The sequence below is a fragment of the Mercenaria mercenaria genome, unplaced genomic scaffold, assembly GCF_021730395.1.
Source record: "Mercenaria mercenaria strain notata unplaced genomic scaffold, MADL_Memer_1 contig_1847, whole genome shotgun sequence".
Taxonomy (NCBI): Eukaryota; Metazoa; Mollusca; class Bivalvia; order Venerida; family Veneridae; genus Mercenaria; species Mercenaria mercenaria.
This window is the reverse complement of record NW_026459857.1, coordinates 17,762-36,839: the sequence shown is the minus strand read 5'-3', so window position 1 is coordinate 36,839 and position 19,078 is coordinate 17,762. Positions and strand designations below refer to the sequence as shown.

At 35.2% G+C, this 19,078-nt stretch overlaps 1 protein-coding gene across 1 annotated transcript; it reads right to left on the bottom strand.

Annotated features, from left to right (window-relative positions):
- Positions 1-205: 205 nt before the first annotated feature.
- Positions 206-17,307, bottom strand: LOC128551935 (uncharacterized). The gene is made up of 10 exons (XM_053532893.1): positions 13,991-17,307; positions 11,221-11,808; positions 10,207-10,928; positions 9,935-10,013; positions 7,761-8,348; positions 6,743-7,464; positions 6,472-6,556; positions 4,737-4,946; positions 2,768-2,903; positions 206-566 (listed from the first exon to the last, which is right to left on the bottom strand). The coding sequence occupies exons 1-10, from the start codon at positions 14,019-14,021 to the stop codon at positions 350-352; spliced, it is 3,378 nt and encodes a 1,125-aa protein (XP_053388868.1). The 5' UTR covers positions 14,022-17,307; the 3' UTR covers positions 206-349.
- Positions 17,308-19,078: the final 1,771 nt, after the last annotated feature.

The window sequence follows — 19,078 nt, the reverse complement described above, 5'->3', positions numbered from 1 at the left end:
ATAGATTGTTTGTTAACTTTCAATGTGCAAAGAATTTTATAAAGAAAACTGACTTAAAGAGATGGTAGTTTATTTTGAGAAATAAAGCTTTTCCAAGTAATTATCGGTACAAAATTGTGGTCTCTGTGGCAGCAAGTCTCACCAAAGCATTTTCAGTAGGGGACTTTCATTTTTTCGGCAATAATATCGTCTATCTTAGCGAAGTTTTTCATGGCGATTTCAGTTAAGGATTCCGGAGCAGAGCATGCCTACATTCAACTCGGTGGCTGTAGTCAGAACGCTTATATAACATCATGAACGATAACACGCTGAATATTTCTTTAATAACGAATTGTTTGCAACACATTAATTAAAATACAAGCACTGTGTGTACAATGTCTTCATTACACGGGTTTGTACAAGGTGTCGTCTGCTGGGTGCAGTGGGGTGTTACAGTTGTCTTTAATAAGCAAAATGTGCACTGGAAGTCGAGTCGCTGCTCATAATTATCTCTCAATTTTCGACATTTGTCGTTGTCCGAGGATCCTAGGAACCATTCACGGTAACACGTGTCAAAACTACCACATCTGTGAAATTAAGTTAAACATATTTTTAGCCTGGTTATAGACGTTGTAACATCACACAATGACAGAAAAAACATTTTCATAAACTTACACAGTGCATCAAAATTACAAAAAAGATTACAGTTGCTATTTTTCAGTGTTCCAAGTTTAAGACTAAGTGTTGTGCTACTATATAATATGGTTTACAGTACTGTAAGCTTACAAAAGAAATTTAATGTCATTATAATGTACAATTTCAAAATTTTTATTTGTTCAAGCTTGTGTGTGTGTGTGTGTGTGCGTGTGTGCGTGTGTGTGCATGTGCGTGTGCGTGTGTGTGGGTGTGTGTATCTATGTGTGTTTGTAATGTGCGGTGCCCCACAGTGATGTTTTTTCTTGCTTGTCTGTTTATCTGTGTATGTAAGTTGTATGTGCGGGTGTTTGTCTTTTGTACGTGCGTGTCTGCGACGTTGTAGGAATACTACGTTTAAGGAACGTGGGGTTCCCTATTTAATATTCATCCGTGCTCCACCTTTCCCCAACATCAGACCCTTTTATCTGCCCCTTACCACCCAACCCCTATTTTCAGTATTTTGCATATATTTATAATGTACTTTTTGTTGGATTTTTGAAGCAACACGTCTACAATAGTTTACCATTACAGCTTCTTTCTTGTGGGCTTACTTTGCGATGCATGGCTCTATGACTGAGTTTTGGGTGCTTTTTCTTCCGGGAAATCTACTCTTACCTTTCATCTTTTAGTCTGGCAAGTACGACTAGATTTTATGGAAACATTACTTGCTTGAAATTACAGTGCTATATACGCAATACACCTTTTGATATTACGAAACTTTATCCAGTCGGCGGTCATACCATCTTGGTCTCGCATTTCTTGTAATTCAAAAGTTTTCTTTCTACATGAATGCTATTGTCTGTCGAACAATTTCAAACGGAATCAGTATTTGGAGTTTAATTAAAAGGGAGATAAATTACAGAAAGCGAAAGAAATATATTTTAAAAAATGAGTAATATTAGAGCAGAACAATATTTCCTTTGCTATTTTTTTTTATTAAATTTAAGGTTTCCAGTTCGTAGTACATGAAGTCTGCACATTTCATAAATCATTTATCCAATCAGTAGGACAGTTGCATCGTTTTGAACATTGAAGTTACCAACTCACGGAAAAATGGCTAGTTTCAAATAACATTTTTGCTAATCATGTCCTTTTTACTCGACTGGTTTTGAAATAATAATAATAATAAAACACACACACAAAACCACTGTGTAACAAGTGCTTTCCTCGGTAATAAACGTTCATATATTTCTCAGTAATTTCCTCAAAGATCAAATGCACGCAACCTAAAATTTGATTGTTGAAAATGTGTAGCATATAGATCTACTTTTTTCGCAAAGGAAAACACTCGTTTCCCTGTCTTCGGTGCTTTCTGTTTTATTGAAATCCGTCAAGTTATACGGAAATTATAAACAAAAATGTTTTGAAATCGAGTGATCTTTTGCCTGTATGTATGATACCGAAAGATTATGTATACTGTCAACCCTGAAATGGACCATGTTATCTGAATGCCAGCTTAAATATCTAGCAGTATACCTCTTCACGCTTAAGGGAATGTCGGTCGCGTGGAGGAAAGTTTTTGCACGAGACTTGGTTACGGATTTGGGTGCTAAGTGTCATGGATTTCAGGACGAATGTATGCATTTCTTTATATGACCGACATCCCTAAGCGTGCTACTGAAATATACCAGGTATCTTGAAACTGACGTGATCGTCATACTGATTGCCGAAAAATATTACTAATGGAACACATAACATATAATTTTTCGAAGTATAGAAAAATTATCCACGTGTTTATATTAGCTATGGACTATTAAGTTTAAAAAATGCGAGGTATATGGAAACTTCTAATACGCCATTCTTGCTAAATAATACACAAAGTGCTAAAGCTGCAGATAACTCGGGTGTATTTCACTGAAAAATTGAAAGGTTCTGTAGATTGGAATAGACATACAAGATGTTTTAATTGATTAATTCTAAAATTGATCTTTATGGATGAGCACCCAGCTTGAAAACCTGTGGACCAAATTAGAAAGTTGTTTTAATGCAGTAACATCAACTTCCGACTATAAACATATTTTACTTCTTTAATTTCCGGTTGGTGAATATTTTAAAACAGATCGCAAAATATAGATAAATGATCGAATCTTACGCTCTGTCGACTGCTTTTGTCCTATCTTTGTGGTTTCTTATAGTATTAATGCAGTAGTTGTTTGGTGGAGGACATGGGGTAGGGGCATACAGCTTTTCACAGAGAAACTTTGGACCAGCACACACTGCACATGTAGCTGAAATAAACATTTTTTATTGAATAATTCAATATTGAATTATTCATAACTGAAACGTCCACTAATCAGAGTGTAGGATATACAATTATATCCTGTGTGTGGAATATTTTACTGTATTCAAAATAGTGGAATTGTAAACAAAAAGAAAGCCTTTTTTGACCATCAAGAGACTTTACGTATACACAAATTGATTGCGTCAGTGCTGCGGCGCAAAAACTTCTTCTTTAACAACGTCGTGTTTCGCTCAGCGTACCAGTGCAATCCACTTGTAACATCTAACGCACTGAATCTCGACTAGAAATAAGTTGTTCCGTCCATTCCGGGTGGTGTTTTTCGTCGACTGCCAATGCTAAACAAGAACGTTTTACATCAAAATTTAAACAACCATACTCAAATCTTTTGAAGTTATATTCTACCTTTCGTTTATTCTAAACCAAAGCTACACAAGAATCTTGCACTTTAGGCTAAAAGAAGTATAGGACTACATTTTGAACGTTAGACTAACAGAAAATGAGAAAGGGTTGCATTTTACGGATCAGCCTAAAAGAATGCATTTTGAGCGTCATGATAAAATAAGGTGAGCGAGGGCTAAATTTTGCGTGTCTGGCTAAAACGACTAAGTAAAGCTGCATTTTTGCGCGTCAGGCTAATGAATGTAAGGAATTTCTTTTGCAAGTCAAGCTAAAAGAAGGTAAGGGATTCATTTTGAGCGTAATGAAAAAAAGAGGGCTAGGACTGCAATTGACTCGTCAGGTTAAAGAACGTAAGTAAGGGCTGCATTTTGTGTGTCAGGATAAAAGGTGAGTAAAGACTTCTCAGAAAAAAAAATCTGTAAGGTCTTTATAAAGCATAAAAAACTTTGAAGGCTCCGTTTGATAATTTTACATGTATTAAAACATTCTACAATGTAGAATTTGATTAAACTCTGTTTTTTCAAAACTTCGGAACATACTAATTTTTCGCTAGACTAAGTTGAAAAATTTGGACTTCACACAAGTTTTCACAATAGGAGTCTACAGATTTTATAAAACCTACTTTCAGTCATAAATTACCATATGGCATATAATATGGTGAAATGAAAGGTAAAGGTCCTTGTGCTATTTTTTTTAGATATATCCCCAGGATTAGATTGATTTGCTTATTTCAAGCTGATTTCAAGCGATTATTGGGAATGATTTAACGGGACCGCACTGTTCTTTCCTTAGATAGTTATTAACGGTGCTCTATAAGTAAATTTATCCACGGATTTCCATTAATTCATAAAATGATTTTAGTTTCCGTATAACGGTCCAGGCTTTATTTTACGTTTTCCGTATAAATGTCGTCATTATTTCCTGTTTATCGAACGTGCAGAACTACCTTAAACAGGAGAGTAGACGTGTGTTAACAGAAGTTCTCGAGATCACGCGCTATTTACACAACTTTGTATATGTCCACTTTCCGTGGCACAGAGAAAACGTATCACGATCCCAGAACAGATCATTCAAACGGAAAACCAATGTGATCTGACCCCAACGATGAAATTCCCGTACTTTTCATAAACATTTAAAAACGTTGATAGACAATATATCAATTTCCAGCTTCTAACATGTGTTTTTGTTTGTGTCGTGTTATAACATCTCCAAATCTCTTGGTATTCGCTCGTTCCCTCACAGTATCGGTCTCGGGCACCAGCCAATCAACTGGCATTCTGCAGATGTTATAATACAAAAAGATATGCGTTATCCCTACACTACTGATTTGCTTTAATCTGAAGTTTCCAAATTTTTCAGTTACTAAACAAAATATTTTCAAACACCTAATTCTACGAAAAGACGAGTACGCAAATCTTACTTGTAGTTGGTGGTAATGTTTTCGGCGGAGGGCTGGTTGATGCAGCAAGTATTGTACTGGGTGCCCTTGCTTTCGTTGTTGTTACAGTAGCTTTTGTTATTGGTGGTTGAGTTGTTGATATTGTTGACAGTTTTGTAGTTACTGATGCTATTGTTACTTGTGTTGATACTGTGTTGGTCGCATGCGATGTTGTAACATTCGTTACTTGACCTGCATATTTTTCATTTACAATGATTTTGATATATGACTATCATAATTCATCTTACACGAGTTATACGAAAAAGAAACACGACGTTACACTACAAGTAAGGAAACTTAACAGGGACTTTTTTGTTTTGTCTTTGAAATATCAAGATGTTACTTCTGTTTACGGACAAGCAACCGTTTCCCCGAAGGCTTCTTTTATAACAATATGGCGTAAACGGCGTTCCATCAATCGAAACTAATTACATTTTTACGAGCCACCTCCGTTCCAACAAAAGAACTCGGGAAAAAACATATGAACAGTGATACTTTTTTGCGTATTGTTCGCATAAAAGATTTGACCCACTACTTACTAGAAACTAAAACCGAATAATTAGACTAAATGCCTATTTTTATACAATGGTATATTCAATGGCGTTGTACATAATAATGATAATAATAATAATTAATATAACAATATCAATAATGACAATAATAATAATAACAGCCTTATTGTAACAAACAGTCATGATCGCACCCCTCTCCTTGAGGTCATTTTACCCCTATTACGAATACTAGTGCTTAAAGCATCACATGGTACGACCAGACGAGCTGGATATAGAGGTTCAACTCCCCCCCCCCCCCCCCCCCCACCCCACACCCGGACACACGCACACACACTCCCCGGTTAATGGTACCATCAGTCTTACTTGTACATCATTAACAAACCCAGAGAAAGCCCTTTCATGAAATTTTAATTACACTTAATGTAGATCTAGCAATTATGGTAAAATGTATAACGAAATAAATGCCCTGAAAAAAAAGGTGCAATCAAACCGAGCCTGCAACATTTTCGTTTTTGTCGTGTTGGGCGGCCTGTGAAGTTTCCACTTTTTTCTTTTTTATATTTATAAATAATAAAATATGTAAATAGACCCTTTGGCGGCATAGAATGCAACCAAGCAAAATAATAGCAGACTTTGTTTGATTGAGTCTGTTCATGAGAGGTAATGCAAGGTGCAACTCCCCTCACGACCCCTAGCACCGGCTTACGGGGAATTATATTACAGTAACAATGAGTGTACTCCATGATCCCAAAGGACCAGAAAATATAGCAACACTGAATCCAAGTCACTTATTTGGTTTGTATGTTTACATTATAGACAAAGAACGTTAAAAATACCTTTTTATTTTGTTTCAAAATCGCACGGTATTGAAAACTGACTGCCTGCAAGTAAATCATTTTCACATCCTTATTAACTACTCTTATTTCATTACCTATATTATGTCAAATTATGCAGATGTCAATATAACAAACTAGTATTGTCCCATTTATTTGACCTGTCAAAATATGGACCCGGATTTCATTATATTCTGTTCGAGCCTATATAAGATTAACATGAAAGCCGGGAACATGTTTTGACAGGTCAATTAAAAAGTACAATAATGGGCACAGTTAAGACTTGTTTGATATACCTTTACATTTGTTCGAATATAGAGAACTGTTATTCTTTTTCCAAAATATATCTAAACTGAAGTACTGGATACGTACCAAGGCTGCTTGACTCTATATTTTCACAGCAGTCTTTACCATGAACTGGTAAACTCGCACAGGTACATGTAGCAAGTGTACAATTCTGTAAGTAGTTATAGAATCAATTAAGTTCTAGTTATACTTAAAAATAAAAAGAACTCATAGAAACATTTACAATGAAACAAAGACAACACTGTTTTCAAGAAAGCTTATTACAATTTGCCTTTCAAAACGACTGCAATATAAGCTCCTATGATATACCAACCAACTTGAGAAAAATAAGACTTACAGAGTATATAATTGCAGCTCTCATTCCTGTAGGGAAACCGTACGATTCATGGTAGGCATGACCGTACAGGTAGCCTCCAAAAGTTGAAAACGGGCATGAATGTCGCACATTATGTGGTCCGCGGGACAGGGTTACGTAGGACCCGACCAAGTCTGTACCTTGTATATCCGTCCAATTCGTTTTTGGGAAAGGATTACCATCTAAAATGAGTCCCTGTATATCAGATTTCTTAGTGACAATCATGAATTCGTTCTTGTACTGAAATAACTGATCGTTTCCGTATTCCGGATGCGAATATTCAGGTGTGACAAAAGTGCAGTCAGATCCAAATTGTTCGTTCGGGGTAATCATCATCATAGATGGATCAGTAGGCTCTGATGAGCGTTGCTGACTCTTTACAAACTGTGCGATCATGATAGGCTTTGTCGATGTTATATAGCTGTATTGGTCGGACGGTAATTCAAACGTTGTAACGCCTCCTTTATTTAAGTTTATAAGTGTTTTTCTAGGAACGTTGATCACAGTATTGTCTTCCCTAGCGACCGCTTTAAAAACATCACCAGACGTTCTTCCTGGAATAGGAGCAGTAACGAAATTTTGACCCCATCTGTCAGACGATATTAGCTGTTCTACAAGATGGTCCATGAAAGCACCTTTGCCGACATTTGTCTTCACGTTACCGCTAAATACTGCTACAGGTTTGTTACTCTCAATGTGAGCACCTAAAAACAGCAAAGTACACTAAATTTGTAGTTAAACACATGTTTCAGTTTGTTTGTACGAAGCTCCTTTATAGTTACAGGATGCAACCAAGTAAACAAGCAGATTCGATTTAGGTAGTGATAAGTGCACCCCTTTTCACCGTTTTAAGTGAAACTTTACTGTTAAAGAACAATATAATAAAATAATAAAATTTTGGAATCATTGAATATTTTGAAATTTGAATGACTTCGTATTAATTAAAATTTCAAATTAATACTATCTATCATGACATTAAACTAAAAATTAGTATTTTAACCTGTGAGATCCCCACTGCTCTGTAATTGTATAGTATCATATTTTTGCACGGGGATGTTGATAACATCTCCAGCATGGTACGTTATCCCTTTGAACGACACATCTACGTTTCCACGACCGACCGGTAACGTGACCATGACATTTGTTGAATCAACCGTACTTACTATACCAAGTTGTGTTTTGACGTACGCAGGACTATATGCCATTGCGTAATAATCGGTGCCAAGAGCATCGACTGGTAATGCAAGGTACACATCGTTTGACAATGTTTGCTTGTTAGCGCCGTAACACGCAATTTCTGCATCTGCTTGGATAAGAATCGACTTTGAGGAAACACAACTTCCAACCATTTGTAGCTCTGAATCAACTAAAGTCTTATGAACTTGGCCTTCGTTTACCGTAAATGTCTCATCAACTCTCGGAGAAGTCCATTTAGGCGAATAAATATGAACATTTACTTGTTTCTTCTCCTGTATAGTGCAATACAGCTCTAGAGGGAATACTTGACTGCCTATTTTCATGTTTTCGATAAACATTAAAACGAATTCGCGGCCAGTGTTATCCGGTGGAATGGTCGAAGCGACTGACGCTGAAATAAAGTTTTGGACATGATCCATTTGTTTGGTTAAACGGATTTACAGAAATATTGCATTATTTTAGCTGCCACTGCGAACAGATTTTTTTTCAGAAAGCTACTTGGAACGCTCTATTCGTTAGAAAGCACATTTAAGGGCTCTTGGTGCAATTATTCATGACCAAAAATTCACTTTGACTTCCGTGTACACTTACATTAGTAGTTGTGTCACTCTATACCATATTATTCCCTTCTTGGTCTACTTAAAGCCGCCATCTTGGATTGTTTGCAGTTATAATTCGGAAAATGACGCTAAAACTTATGTAAACGAATTATTTCCACGCCTTTTTATATTTGTGTAGAGAAAATAAGTGTTTGAGATGCCATTACCTGATAGCGCGCCCGACTATTCGAAGAATTGATGAAAGTGTGAGGTCAACATATTACCAGAGATTTTCAGAGAAGAGAAGAAAAATAGATAAGACAAACAATGTTTCTAAAATTATGGATTTAGATCAGTCTTGTTCAAGACTTTCAAAGTTTAATCGCCATATATCAAACAGGTTAGACAAAATATGGAATGGTATGCGAAACTAAATTCTATGTAAAAAAGCCATAATTCAGCTATCCTTGTACTAGTTATGTAGTCTTGCCTACATATGTAGACTATGATGGCAAACGTGTGGTCAAAGTTTCAAAGCCATATGACAAACAGGTTAGGCAAAATATGGACTGGTATGAAATATTGAACAAATTTCCAAGTCCAAAAAGGGACATATGTACTCTTGTCTACTGATGGAGATTAACAAGTGTTCAAGTTTCAAAGCCACACGTCAGATAGTTTTGCTAAAACGTTGGCTGGTACAAAAACTGAACTAAATTCCAAGTCCAAAAAGGGCCATAACTCCGCTAAAATAGTTGACAGAGTTCTGTACTCTTGCCTATAGATGAAAATTATAATGATAAAAAAGTGTTCAAAGGATTCAAAGCCACATGTCAAATACGTTTGACAAAACGTGGACTTATACGAAAACTGTACCAATTCCAAGTCCATAAAGAACCATAATTCAGCTAAATTAGTTGACACAGTTATGTATTCTTGCCTACAGATAGAGATTGTTATAATAAACAAGTGTTGAAAGTTTCAAAGCCACACAAAATATGAACTGGTACGAAAATTTTTAACCAACATTTGTAAGTTTAAAACGGTCATAATTCAGCCAGTTATGCACTCTTGCCTAAAACTGGACATGATGACGGTGCACACGCGCACACTTAATCCAAGTCACTTATTTGGTTTGTATGTTTACATTATAGACAAAGAACGTAACGTTAAAAAATACTTCTTTATTTTGTTTCAAAATCGCACGGTATTGAAAACTGACTGCTTGCAAGTAAATCATTTTCACATCCTTATTAACTACACTCATTTCATTACCTATATTATGTCAAATTATGCAGATGTCAATACAACAGACTTATAATGGGCACAGTTAAGACTTGTTTGAAATACCTTCACATTTGTTCGAATATAGAGAACTGTTATTCTTTTTCCAAAATATATCTAAACTGAAGTTACTGTTACAGTACTGGATACGTACCAAGGCTGCTTGACTCTATATTTTCACAACAGTCTTTACCATGAACTGGTAAACTCGCACAGGTAGCAAGTGTACAATTCTGTAAGTAGTTACAGAATCAATTAAGTTCTAGTTATATTTAAAAATAAAAAGAACTCATAGAAACATTTACATTGTACAGTGAAACAAAGACAACACTGTTTTCAAGAAATCTAACTAGAATTTGCCTTTCAAAACGACTGCAATATAAGCTCTTATGATATACCAACCAACTTGAGAAAAATAAGACTTACAGAGTATATAATTGCAGCTCTCATTCCTGTAGGGAAACCGTACGATTCATGGTAGGCATGACCGTACAGGTAGCCTCCAAAAGTTGAAAACGGGCATGAATGTCGCACATTATGTGGTCCGCGGGACAGGGTTACGTAGGACCCGACCAAGTCTGTACCTTGTACATCCGTCCAATTCGTTTTTGGGAAAGGATTACCATCTAAAATGAGTCCCTGTATATAAGATTTCTTAATGACAATCATGAATTCGTTCTTGTACTGAAATAACTGATCGTTTCCGTATTCCGGATGCGAATATTCAGGTGTGGCAAAAGTGCAGTCAGATCCAAATTGTTCGTTCGGGGTAATCATAATCATAGATGGATCAGTAGGCTCTGATGAGCGCTGCTGACTCTTTACAAACTGTGCGATCATGATAGGCTTTGTCGATGTTATATAGCTGTATTGGTCGGACGGTAATTCAAACGTTGTAACGCCTCCTTTATTTAAGTTAATAAGTGTTTTTCTAGGAACGTTGATCACAGTATTGTCTTCCCTAGCGACCGCTTTAAAAACATCACCAGACGTTCTTCCTGGAATAGGAGCAGTAACGAAATTTTGACCCCATCTGTCAGACGATATTAGCTGTTCTACAAGATGGTCCATGAAAGCACCTTTGCCGACATTTGTCTTCACGTTACCGCTAAATACTGCTACAGGTTTGTTACTCTCAACGTGAGCACCTAAAAACAGCGAAGTACACTAAATTTGTAGTTAAACACTTGTTTCAGTTTGTACGAAGTTTCTTTATAGTTACAGGATGCAACCAAGTAAACAAGCAGATTCGATTTAGGTAGTGATAAGTGCACCCCTTTTCACCGTTTTAAGTGAAACTTTACTGTTAATGAACAATATAATAAAATAATAAAATTTTGGAATCATTGAATATTTTGAAATTTGAATGACTTCGTATTAATTAAAATTTCAAATTAATACTATCTATCACGACATTAAACTAAAAATTAGTATTTTAACCTGTGAGATCCCCACTGCTCTGTAATTGTATAGTATCATATTTTTGCACGGGGATGTTGATAACATCTCCAGCATGGTACGTTATCCCTTTGAACGACACATCTACGTTTCCACGACCGACCGGTAACGTGACCTTGACATTTGTTGAATCAACCGTACTTACTATACCAAGTTGTGTTTTGACGTATGCAGGACTATATGCCATTGCGTAATAATCGGTGCCAAGAGCATCGACTGGTAATGCAAGGTACACATCGTTTGACAATGTTTGCTTGTTAGCGCCGTAACACGCAATTTCTGCATCTGCTTGGATAAGAATCGACTTTGAGGAAACACAACTTCCAACCATTTGTAGCTCTGAATCAACTAAAGTCTTATGAACTTGGCCTTCGTTTACCGTAAATGTCTCATCAACTCTCGGAGAAGTCCATTTAGGCGAATAAATATGAACATTTACTTGTTTCTTCTCTTGTGTAGTGCAATACAGCTCTAGAGGGAATACTTGACTGCCTATTTTCATGTTTTCGATAAACATTAAAACGAATTCGCTGCCAGTGTTATCCGGTGGAATGGTCGAAGCGGCTGACGCTGAAAAAAAGTTTTGGACATGATCCATTTGTTTGGTTAAACGGATTTACAGAAATATTGCATTATTTTAGCTGCCACTGCGAACAGATTTTTTTCAGAAAGCTACTTGGAACGCTCTATTCGTTAGAAAGCACATTTAAGGGCTCTTGGTGCAATTGTTCATGACCAAAAATTCACTTTGACTTCCGTGTACACTTACATTAGTAGTTGAGGTTGTCACTCTATACCATATTATTCCCTTCTTGATCTACTTAAAGCCGCCATCTTGGATTGTTTGCAGTTATAATTCGGAAAATGACGCTAAAACTTATGTGAACGAATTATTTCCACGCCTTTTTATATTTGTGTAGAGAAAATAAATGTCTGAGATCTCATTACCTGATAGCACGCTCGACTATTCGAAGAATTGATGGAAGTGTGGGATCAACATATTACCAGAGATTTTCAGAGAAGAGAAGAAAAATAGATATAACAAACAATGTACCTATAATAGTTATTATGGATTTGGATCAGTCTTGTTCAAGAGTGTTTAAAGTTTAAAATATAATCTGAAAAGTAGATCCCTCGGAAGCACCGAAAACAAGGCAAACAGTGAAAATTGCAGACTCGGTTTGATTGAGTCTGTTCATGTTCATCTCTCTAAAAGCCATATATCAAACATATAGACAAAATATGGAATGGTATGCGAAACTAACTTCTATGTAAAAACCATTATTCAGCTATCCTTGTACTAGTTGTGTAGTCTTGCCTACATATGTAGACTATAATGGCAAAGGAGTGGTCAAAGTTTCAAAGCCATATGACAAACAGGTTAGGCAAAATATGGACTGGTATGAAATATTGAACTGATTTCCAAGTCCAAAAAGGGACATATGTACTCTTGTCTACTGATGGAGATTAACAAGTGTTCAAGTTTCAAAGCCACACGTCAGATAGTTTTGCTAAAACGTTGGCTGGTACAAAAACTGAACTAAATTCCAAGTCCAAAAAGGGCCATAACTCCGCTAAAATAGTTGACAGAGTTCTGTACTCTTGCCTATAGATGAAAATTATAATAATAAAAAAGTCATCAAAGGATTCAAAGCCACATGTCAAATACGTTTGACAAAACGTGGACTTATACGAAAACTGTACCAATTCCAAGTCCATAAAGAACCATAATTCAGCTAAATTAGTTGACACAGTTATGTATTCTTGCCTACAGATAGAGATTGTTATAATAAACAAGTGTTGAAAGTTTCAAAGCCAGTTTACACAAAATATGAACTGGTACGAAAATTTTAACCAACATTTGTAAGTTTAAAACGGCCATAATTCAGGTATGCGCTCTTGCCTAAAACTGGACATGGTTTCGAAGCTTTATCTCAAAAGGTTTTGTCAAAATGTGGACTGGTACAAAAAACTTAACCAAGGTTTGACGCTGACGCCGTGGTGAGTAGGATAGCTCTACTTATTTTTCAAATAGTCGAGCTCAAATTTGGTGTAGAGTGCCATACTCTACTACTTATATTTATTGAGCAATATCTAAAATTACGAGACATAAATCTGTTATCATAAGCGACCTATATTTACTTAACATAATGAAAGTGTGAGATATTTTACAAAAGTTTCCTTTTTGTGGTTGGTAGTATACAAACATGGCTACAAATTTTAAACATTATCTCCTTGCTATTCATATAAAGCTATAAACTAAATGACAATGGCATTGGCAATACTTTGATTTTAGATGAAAGCTCGGTTTGAATATATCTGTTTATTAGAGGTAATGAAAAATGCTCTTTTGCATCGGTTTTAATATAACTCCGTTATGCAGAAACATTTAATGGACTCAATGGTTCCTAAGTGATATCTGCCATATTGGTAGTCCTAATGCGAATAACATTATTTTTGTTGGACACGCCTGCTATGTAATTAAATCTGCACAAACAATTTTGTTAAGTTTTTGGTCAGACTTCTTATTGGTATTTGTAAGAGCTTGATACAGTTTTATATTAAAGCAAATGCAAAAACTGAAGAAAAAAACTTATCAAAAAGCAGAGGAGCTTAATGGTCATATTTCATTGTAACGTTCCACATATTGGAATATGTTTTATAGCAATTGTGCAAGCCTTCAATTTGGCAACCAAATCAACACGGTGAACTTTCTACACTTACAATAAAAAGAAGAAAGTATAGGTCTTACCTATCAAGACTAAAATTCGAAGAAACTTCATGGTGACTGAAATGTAATTGTTTTAATATCTATGAGAGCAAAATACAAAATTTAAACCTATTTTAACTGACAATTAAACTTTTGAAATAATACAAAGTTTAGTTCTCACAGTAATAAAAATATATTTAGTCTAGGCAGATGTTCAATTATGAAAAACAAATGGACATTTCAGATACTAAAAGCGAGTAGAAAACCTACCTCTTTCGTTGTTAATCGCATTTATTAGGTCAAAAGATTGCATACTTAAAATCTTATCACATACATGATAATAATGTCCTAAAATTGTGAAACACGGCACATTGGAAATTGACTAAATGTTAACATATACCAACTTAATTTATTGTTCTTTTCACATAAAGATTTAAGTCACTTAATACGTTTTAGACTTTCACAAGTCATAGGCCCATTTTCAAAAACGCATCCAAATATTTGCTTAAAATCAAAACAAAGCGACAGAAAATAAAAATAACAAGCAAATTCGATGAATTGGTATCCCCACCGAAAGGGTTTGTGGCGAGGAATGGCAAAAAAAAAATATATCCGGCAAAAGTTAAGAATGTTACTAAGAAGCAAATACTTTCATTAGTCAAAATCAATTTAACAGAAAATGAATGTTTTAAATGTACATGTTATATTGATCCTGACTTATGAAATTATTTTGAATGGAATATATTTACTGTAATAATCTTAGCTTTTAGAGTTAAATGGAGTTATTTGAAATGTTAGCTTGAAGTGTAACTGGAACGAAATATTGTCTTCGAGTTACGGAATCCTGTTGGGGCCATTTATAATGCCACCTTCGCGTTTGTGGGGTCGACACACGACAACGCGAAATGACATAGCGACATTACGAAATGACACACGACAATCGCAAACAACGGCGACAATCCCAAACGACAATGTCGCGATATCCACTTTGAAATGTCGCCTTTCAAAAGCACGATATATCGCGATGTCACTTCGCGTTATCGAGCGTCATATCGCATTGTCGCTATGTCACTTCGTAATGTCGCGATGTCACTTCGCGTTGTCTTGTGTCGACCCTCCAAACGCGACGGCGACATTATCAAACGACATACGATAATCAAAAACGACGCTCGACAACGTTTCCAAATATCGTATCGTATGTCGCGTGTCGCGGGTTTGTGTGAGGGTCGACGCGCGAAAATTCCAAACGATACACGACACGCGAAGTGACACTCGACAATACGAAGCGACTTTTTTATTATGTCGTATCGCATGTCGCCCGTCTACCGGTGAAAGGTTAAGATAAAAAGCTGTATTTCCGCACTTTTCCGTACGTAAAATGTCCATGTTTTTCATTAACTTCAAATAATTGTAGAATGTTCCAAACACAAGATATTTTAATGAAATAACTTTTATAAATTAAATTCAAACATTATCTAAACCGATATGTAACTTGTATAAATTTACCGCCGACAATTTCGTCGGAGGACCGTCTCAAAATGTATCATTTTTCGCGAAAATATGCATACTTCTTCATATATTAAATTTAAAACAAAAGTTATTTCTTGATTAGACAATTAACAATTGTAGTATTATATACAATAGAATACAATACAATAGAATAGAACATCATAGAATACAATATTTCTTAAACCAATAAAGGACCATTTAGGGCATATAAATCAAATATAAATGAAACGGAAGAACATTTTATTACAGAAGTAAGGCATGACTCTGACTGATATGAAAATACAATTAATTCTTGACTAGACAATTAACAGTTGTAACATTATATAACGTATAATAGAAAATAATAGATAATCATAGAATGTAATTCTTCTTAAACCACTTAAGGGCCTTTTATGGCATATAAATCAAATATAAATGCAATGGAAGAACATTTCATTTCAGAAGTAAGGCATGACTCTGACTGGTATGAAATACAATTAATTCTTGATTAGACAATTAAACAACTGTTGTTCCTTCTCTTGAACACCGCCTCGGTAGACTAGTGGTACAGCGTCCGCTGTGTGAGGTCGTGGGTTCGATCCCCTGCCGCGTCATTCCAAAGACGTAAAAAGGTATTAGTAGCTGCTTCGCTTGGCACTGAGCATTAAGAGGATAGTGCTAGGACTGGTCAGCCCGGTGTCAGTATAATGTGACTGTGTAGGGTATCATGCCATGTGCCTACGGCATGATATTCCAATGAGGCAGCACTAAAAAGATGGGCATTGTGCTCACTGCTACAAGTAGACACCGACGTTTATATGACTGAAAAATTGTTGAAAAAGACGTTGAACCCGAACACACACACACAGACACACAGACACACACACACTTTGAATTGGTAAGTCACACTTGACTGAGCAACTGAGCCAGAAAGCTGTTGTAATTATAAGCTGGCCAATCAAACTCCGTGACCTTAGAAATAACCTTTGACGTTAAAATCATTATTTCCTAATTGAGGCGACTCTCTGACTGAACGCGCTCCGCGGATTAGATGTTACTAAACCCGAAACAGAAAATGGCTTTTTTGGAATCATGCCAAACATCTTATTTGTCACAAAGGTTAACATACGTCGTTACCTTCGAATGCATGGTCAATATTGGAAACAAACCCCATTGCGACCCTCTAATTGTATATAATAAATTCAGTCATCGAACGGTACACTACACGTGGACATTGATTATTTGCCGTATTTACTCTTAATTCTCAACTGAAATTGGTAACGGATTTATTTTGTTGCAGGATTTAACTAAGCGTAAATACTTTGGAAGTAGCGGACTTGACATTTTTAGGTAGTAGAAAACAACATAGTTCTTTTTCAAATCTCTAATATAATTTTTTTATTTTGGTACAGAAATAAACGCACACTTTGTGCAAAATGTAACGTCCCCGGGGGCGCTTAAAGGTAGTGATATGGAATGTCAACAAGGTAAAATGGTCATGTGCTTGTGTCAGATCCTGGGGTTCAACACACTGATGACCATTATTTAAAACTGACATTGCAACCAAATTTTACGAGATTATTATTTATTTATATAGATGTGCCCTTATATTTCTTAAAACAATTAAGGGCCATTTATGACATATGAATCAAATATAAATGCAACGGAAGAACATTTATTTACAGAAGTAAGGCAAGACTCTGACTAATATGAAATTACAATTAATTCTTGATTAGACAATTAACAGTTGTAAAATTATATACCGTAGAATTGTCACAAATTGACATACGGGCCTTATTTTATATGTATTGTAAATGCAGGTATTGCATCATCTTTTTGTAAATTTTTGAGTTATTGAGGTAAATGTCAGATTTCACGCATGAAATACCTCTCATGTTTTTCTGTATTTCATAACAAAAATTTCCATGAAAATTTCATTAAATTCTGTTCATAATAAGAAATTGATATTTTATAAACTTCAGAAATTTAGGGTTTTTATCCCCAAACCCTATAAGGGGCCCTAAAATTGTCAATTTAAATCCGCGCCAAAGTAGTTTTTCCCCGGCTATACGGAATCCCGTGAAAAATGACAAAGCGGGCCCCGGTTTAGCCGTGAACCCCTAAAAATTTGATTGGGGGGACATTCCCCCTTTAAAAAACGGGACTAATATGCCTTCGCACACCCCTTACACTTTATAACGAATCTATGTCTGAATTTTTTCTGCAAAATTTTATGCCGATCGAGGTAAGAAATTTATTTGTTAGATTTTGAAATTTTTTTTCATTACGTTTTTTTTTGGGTAAATTTTGTTCATTCAAAAAAATTCTTTAACATTATTTTTTCGGCATATGATTTTCTAGTTTGGGGTATGTCGGGATATTTTTTTTAAATTTTTCGATTTGAAAATTTTTTTTTAAAAGGGGAATCAAAAATGTTTGTTTATATAAAAATTTAAAATTTTACTGAAATTTGTAACATGATATTTAAAAAGTATTTTGTTTAAAAAATTATGTAAAACATTTTTTTTAAATTTTGGGAAAAACCCCTTTACGCATTGTATTGTTATGTATAAATTATAGGCAATTTTAACCATGTATATATTATTGAAAATTGAAATTGTGGACATCTATTGCATACACTAAAATGCCCGTTTTAGTGTATGGCATAGATATTATTGGACCACTATCATATAACTTTTTGTTTCATTAAAATTTTTTTAAATTTTTGTAGTTGAAAATAATAGCTCAGTTTATCATTCCGTATCTATAATTTTCATATAATTTTTTTTATATCTTTCATCTTAATTTTATTTTTTAAGAAGTAATTTTTGTAAAAAGGGAAGTAATAATGAGTATTTAATCATGTGACTTTTAAATTTTGTAGACAATTTTTTGTATAAGTGCACTTTATTATGGAGATACGGGGTAGGGTGTCCCAAAGGAGCGTTTTTCCCTGATTTTTTTTTTTGCATGGTGCTTACCTATGTTATTTTATTTTTACTTTTTCCCCCAAAAACGTTTTTCCCGGGTGAGTCATAACCCAAGTACAATCCCCGAGGTTAACTTGTTTCACTCCCGGATGTGTTTCCCCCGCAAGTTTTCGTCCCAGGGTTGTGCCGAAAAAACCGCAAAGACGGTTTTTTTGTTATCCTTGAATCAGCTCGGGATGCAATCACCTACACCCTAGGGGCCAACACGGAATCAAGTTTTCCGGTTTTAAAGGGTGTATTTTGAATTTAGAACTAGTTTTTTTTGTGCTACTTAAATTTCCCAAAATTTACATAAGCCCGTGTCCGTCAGATTAAATGGACTATAAGAACTTTTGTATCAAAAACCTGAACTTTCTTTTTTTTTTTTTTCTTATAACAGTTTTTTTTTTTTTTCATATCTATTCATTGTTAAAAAATCTTTTGTAAAAAAATTTGAAAATATTGAAAAGGGTGTTTTTTGTTTTGTGTTACTGTCGCCGGTACGGCCTTTCCGTCACAATGGGTCAGAAGTGGGTTTGGTCGACCAGACCATGCATTCAAACATTTTTAAACACCCATTTAACTGCAGCAATATTTGTAAAGTTTCCTTTTGTTTTGTTTTATTGTTACACATATATTTTTTTTATTCTTTTTCAGAGTGACGTCTTACCTC

What these genes read in the sequence shown, in the direction of transcription:
- LOC128551935 (XM_053532893.1), bottom strand. Translation starts at nt 14,021, where the DNA reads ATGAAGTTTCTTCGAATTTTAGTCTTGATAG. An exon ending in GAGCTGCAATTATATACTCT is followed by an intron (nt 10,014 to 10,206) that starts GTAAGTCTTATT and finishes AACTACTTACAG; the next exon opens with AATTGTACACTTGCTACCTG. An exon ending in TATAGAGTCAAGCAGCCTTG is followed by an intron (nt 8,349 to 9,934) that starts GTACGTATCCAG and finishes ACTTTATTTCAG; the next exon opens with CGTCAGTCGCTTCGACCATT.